General features: G+C 39.4%; 1 protein-coding gene across 2 annotated transcripts in view; it reads right to left on the bottom strand.

Moving 5' to 3' along the window:
* The window catches only part of CDIN1 (CDAN1 interacting nuclease 1), a 141,669-nt gene extending 139,086 nt beyond the window's left edge, over window positions 1-2,583 (bottom strand). The window contains exon 1 of one of the 2 annotated variants that reach the window (XM_087951755.1): window positions 2,258-2,583. In XM_087951755.1, the coding sequence (XP_087807881.1) occupies window positions 2,258-2,358 (101 nt within the window). In that variant the 5' untranslated portion in view covers window positions 2,359-2,583. The remainder of the gene's footprint in view (window positions 1-2,257) is intronic. The other variant, XM_026664540.2, reaches the window with a different exon arrangement.
* Window positions 2,584-6,000: the final 3,417 nt, after the last annotated feature.

Raw genomic sequence — 6,000 nt, forward strand, 5'->3', positions numbered from 1 at the left:
CCAATAAAAAAATGTAGCTCAGAGTTGAATTGTGGAGTCCTCTGTGCTTTCTGAGCTTGATTGTTTGTTTGCAACATTTCATTACCCAATTAGTTAATATCACTTACACTCACACTGATGTTACCTAGTTGGGTAATAAAACATTTGCAAGCAAACAATTAAGCTCAGAGAGGACCCCACAGAACAAGTATTTTTCTATGATTACACTGTGACTTAAGAGAGCAACCATATGATGCCAGGGCAAAAAGAGGCCACTGTTGTAAGGAAGTGTATTCAGATGATATCTAGTTATCTCTGCACACATTTTAACATAAAGCATGTCCACAGTGTTGTGTATCCAGGGGTGGGATTCTACCAGTTCGCACCTATTAACTAGAACCGGTTGTTAACATTCTAAGCAGTTCGGAGAACCGGTTGTTAGAAGAAATTACTGGCTTAATCCTGTAAGGAAGGCAGGAAGGAAACATTCTGGTGTTGCTTACAGAAACTGCCTCTCTATTAACCCTTATTATGTTCTTGGCAGGACTAGACTTCATTTCTCAGGAACTTCTCTGGAGTTTTTTTCCCCTCCTTTGCTGGTACTTTGCTTGTGTGGAGTGACCATTCAAAGTTACAATAGCACTGAAAATAGTGATTTATGACCATTTTTCACACTTATGACTGTTGCAGCATCCCCACAGTCATGAGGCCAGGCGAGGAGATACGTGCCTCGATGTGAGTGATATTGAGTTGGCCACGCCCAGCCAATAACATGACCACCAAGCCACGGCCACAGAACCGGTTGTTAAACAATTTGAATCCCACCCCTGTGTGTATCTCTAATACTTGTATCTTCCTATCTCAGTGATTATTTAACCTACCTGACAGAATGGCCTCTAGAATGAGAAAATTAAATGGCTTAATTCAGCTACATTACATATAGCTTTTGTTGTTTTATTGCAATGAAATAATACAAGTACCATTAAGACTTTTCAGTGATGCTAAAGAGTTAAATGCTAAAAGAGCTAGTGTTAAATATGTTTGCCAACATAAATATATAATGTATGAACATTAATTTTACAATAGTAAGAAATATTAATAGGTGTTTTAGTTTTTTTAAATTTCAATCTACTGTTCCTTCAAGAATTTAAGGCAGCCTTCTTGATAATCCAAACCACCCTAACCAATCTGTCTGGTAAGCTAACAGAGAAAATTGGCCTTATTTTTTCTTGTAATATGTTGCCATAGGAAGTTCCAAACTGGATCAGATCTGTGGTATTGGGAAAAATAGAGAAATATGCTCTACTTTACTTGGTAGAAGTTTAAATTATAAAGGTCAAGCATATGGATAATACAGGTAGTCAACTTACAACCATTTGTTTAGTGACCATTCCAAGTTACAACAGGACTGAAAAAAGTAACAAGAGTTTTTCACACAAGATCATTGCAGCATCCTCATGATAATGTAATCAAAATTTGGATGATTGCAATGTCCTGGGGTCATATGATCACTTTTTGTGACCTGACAAGCAAAGTCAATGGCGAAGCCATCTTTACTTAGAACCATGTTATTACAATGATTTGCTTAACCACTGTGGCAAAAGACAAGTCATAAAATGACTTAACAAGTATCTTTTCTTGTTTAGCAAACAGAAATGTTGGCCTCAATTGTGGACATAATTCAAGGACTCCCTGTATCTAAATACTTCCCCACTATCTTCATTTTTAAGAATTAAGATATTTACAACTAATCTTAAAAGTATACTTGATTCACATGGCAGTTGGTATGCTGCAATCCCATATTAGGCTGAAATGAAGAACAGATATAATTTATTGAGGACTAGCAGCTTATTTACATGAGGGTTGGCCATTCTAGAGAGGACACACCGCATTTTGCATCTTTACTCATGGGTAACTTTCATTTTGAGCTCCCTGGCAGGCAAGCCAGAGTCGCATTTCTTTTTACTGTTCCTCTAATCTCCCACTCCCTTTTTAAAATCCAATACAAAACCCGCCGCAGCGAAGCGAAATTACAGTACACGGGAGCGAGTCTTTTATGACACCGCAAAGCCGGCAGAGCCGTCTCCTCACCGGTTACAAAAAGACTCCCCGCAGCCGCGGCCCGCCACTTGTTAACAGTTTACTTCCGACAGCTGATTTCTTCACTTCCTTCGCGTAAAAAGGGGGCGGAATTTACCCTGGAAGAACCAGGCGGCGGGAAGGGTTTTTGAGGGAAGGGGGATACGGCGGCGGCGGCGGCTGCCCGGGGAAGACTTACCTGGGGAATTTCTCCTTCAGTTTCCTCAGGCTCTGCCTGGTAGGCGGTACCTGAGCCAGGAACTGAACCACCTCTTCGTACTGGGCTTTAGTGAGCTTCATAACCTCCCCGGGAGACGGAGGTGACCCCTGCAGGCTGCAGCACAGCGCAAGGGAGCGGCTGGGGCAAGGAAGAGCTTCCTTGCTTAAGGGGACGCTTCCCGGCTCCGGCCACTGCCGAGTGGAAGCGGAGGGTTTGGTGAAACCCGGGAGCCCAAAGAAACCCCTGCCCGGTCTCCGCGGCTTCGCGCCACTGCAAAAAGACCAACACTCATGCGCTGCGCTCGGAGCTCCACCCTCGCTTGCGTGTAGAGCCCGGCTCGGCCCTTTTCTTCCTGGGTTGAAAGCTGCGAGGCCGCCGGGGCTGCTCGGAGGGAGAGAGAGGCAAAAGAACAGTTGGACTTTTTTTCCCCTTACACCGGTGGCCGGCCGGCTTGTTCAGAACTTATGCTATCCTTCGGGGGAGTGTAGTTTTTGAGACCTGGGTAGGATTGAAAGGAGGGGATATTGGTTGCACAGACTGCAAGTGAATGATGAGGAAGGAGCTATGGTTGGCCGCCTTAGGCAGCAGAAATTAAGCACAGTTATCGGTTTGTGTATTGGTCGATCATGTGTGGATAAGAGTAATTCAAAAGAAACTGAAGGGGCAGCGTAATGATGCACTACAAGGGAGCCTGGTTTGGGGCAAACCAGCCTCATCCAGAAATAGTTTATTGGAGCAGACATTGCAAGAATTTGATTTGTGACTTACAGTTTTCAGATTATAATGAAGACAAATGCTGAAGTTTTTTTTCTCAATGTAATTTTGATATATAAATTAAGCCAGTTCTGGAGGGTAATTTATTTAAAAGATTTATATCCCCATGTTAAGCATCTCTAAGCAGCTCACAACAATATAAATTAGAAAACAGTATAGTACCTAAAAGAAACAAATAATAACTGTGATAGGGATAGCAAACATACACCATAATGCACTCAATGTATTCCAGAGATTAATTTGTGTTAATCTGTAGTGAAGCTGTGGGGGTAAGAGAGAACATGTTTACAGGAATTTTTTAAAGGTCTGAAGGTTCAACTATAAAGTAGTTTAAAAAAAACATAGTTATATTTTGTGGAGAACCATACTTATTATAAAGTGATAGATCATGTGCTATAAAGTTGATTTTGACTCTTAGTGACTACATAGATCATCTCTAGGATGATCTGTCCCCAGCTTGTCCCTTCAAGTTCTTTCAACAGTGCACCTGTTTTACTGTAATTGAGTAATTGAGTCTGCATCTTGCTGCTGGTCGTTTTTTTTTTTTTTTGTTTTTGTTTTTTTGTTTTCACTATTCCCAGCATTAAGGAAACTGGATCTTCCTATAACATGTCTGAAATGATCATTTGAGCTAAGTAAAAATTCTGGAATGTTATTTTCTCCGTGATTTTCCCTTCTATAGAGTGTCACCGAAAAAACATTGCCTGCATAATTATCATATTTGTAAGTATAGACAAAAATAACTACAGGTAGTCCTTGACTTTCAACAGTTCATTTAGTAACTATTTGAAGTTACGACAGGATTGAAAAAAAGTGAGTTAGGATCTTTTTTCACACTTACAATCCCCATGGCCACGTGATCAAAATTCAGGTGCTTGGCCACTAATTCATATTTATGACAGTCGCAATGTTCCAGAGTTATGATTATCTTTTGCAACCTTCTGACAAGCAAAGTCAATAGAGAAGCCAGTTCACTTAACAATCGCCTTACTAACTTAACAATTGCAGGGATTTATTTAACAACTGTTACAAAAAAATGTTGTAAAATGGGGCAAAATTCACTAAATTCTCTCGCTTAGAACAAAAATATTGGGCTCAATTGAGGTCATACTTGAAATCGTCGGATATATGCTCAGGATCATATCATGGAAAGCAGCTTTGTTCCTCCACTTCAGTTTGACTTAAAATTTGCATATGTACAGTTTGTAATCTGTTACACTATTAGCCCCTGACCACATGTTTGCTATTATAACTGAGCTTCTATACCTCTTTATACCAATAATATAATTAATTTTATTTCTGTGTGTTCCATCCAGTGATTTGGTTGTTTGAACACCATGTTAGCAATGAGAATATCGCTAGGTTGGAAGAATCCAGTCCATAATATGCCATACTTCCACTATAATTTTGTTTTTGTTGCTTTGGATTTTCTTTTTCAGGTCATCACTAGCAACTAGCCACATCATAAGCATTTGTAAGCATTCCAAAACACTTTCAACTCTTCTTCAGTAGATGATTAGTGTCATCTAACCTGAGGGGCCATCATCCAGTGCTATATCATTAATAATTTCACTAAAGTTATCTTCCACAACACCTTTCTATGTCATTGCTACACAACATAAGAGGTTGCTCGTTTGTATGCTCACTTTACCTGGGATAAGCTTCCTTCTTTGAATGACACTGCTTACAATATATACCAAGGGTCTTCAAACTTGGCAAGTTTAAGACTTGTGGACCTCAACTCCCAGAATTCCTGAGCTAACATGACTGGAAGAGGAATTCTGGGAGTTGGAGTCCACAAGTCTTAAACTTGCCAAGTTTGAAACTCTTGCTGTACGCTCCCATTCTTCTCCAATCATTCCTTCCAGGAACATACCACATTCAGACTTTGGCAAGAAATGGGGAAATTAGTTTTTCTGTAGCCAAAGAAAATTACAACCTTGTTGTAGATGGATATTGTACCTAAAAGGACTTTTCCCCTCTCATCTACTAATATTAAAGGATGAATATTGTTTTTCTGATAACAATAAAATCTTAATCATAATTTTTTTTATCTTTTTTAACGAAGTTTTTTTATAACCAAAAAAAGCCAATGTGTATTATCACTATTTAACTAACCAGCATATAATAAAATAGAGGCATAGCTGGCTGTGATTCTAAAATGATCCTATTTCTTGACATAAATGATGAAATTCATGACACTATTCATGAATAAGGATTCTTTAGAGTGGCACAAAGAGGCAGCTCTAAGGTTATTCTGGATCCAAACCATGATAGAAAATCACAATTCCTTTGAACTGTGTACAGAAACAAGTAAACAATGTGACAAAAATGTAGTGATAGGAGCAATTTATAATGATATCCTCACAATCATATTTTAAACCTAATAGCCCTGTTCACATACGAAAACCTGGAAGTCCAGGTTTACGTTTACATGAAGTCTTTGTTGCAGATGACTATATTATACCCATATACAATCAGTCCCCCTGACATCATCAGTAGATCATTAGTAGACCATCATGAGAGTTTCTCATGAATTCTACATCAAAATACATTGCTTGGATAAAATCGTTTGAGAAGATCTTTCAATAGCAATAGCAATAGCACTTAGACTTATATACCGCTTTATAGTGCTTTACAGCCCTCTCTAAGTGGTTTACAGAGTCAGCATATTTCCCCCAACAATTTGGGTCCTCATTTTACCCACCTTGGAAGGATGGAAGGCTGAGTCAACCTTGAGCCTGGTGGGATTTGAACTGCCAAATTGTAGGCAGCTGGCTGCAAGAAGTAGCTTGCAATACTGCACTCTAACAACTGCACCACAGAGGCTCCTGTATATGAATAGCTGACTTAAATAATTCTACATAGCTTTTAGCAGGACTGACCTTACCAAAAATAGTGTGCAGTTGACAAACCACTCTAAACCAATTCTCTGTAATTCACCAGAA

The sequence above is a fragment of the Notechis scutatus genome, chromosome 1 (assembly GCF_049901735.1).
Source record: "Notechis scutatus isolate UNSWTSFEM ecotype Mainland chromosome 1, rNotScu1.2, whole genome shotgun sequence".
Classification (NCBI taxonomy): Eukaryota; Metazoa; Chordata; class Lepidosauria; order Squamata; family Elapidae; genus Notechis; species Notechis scutatus.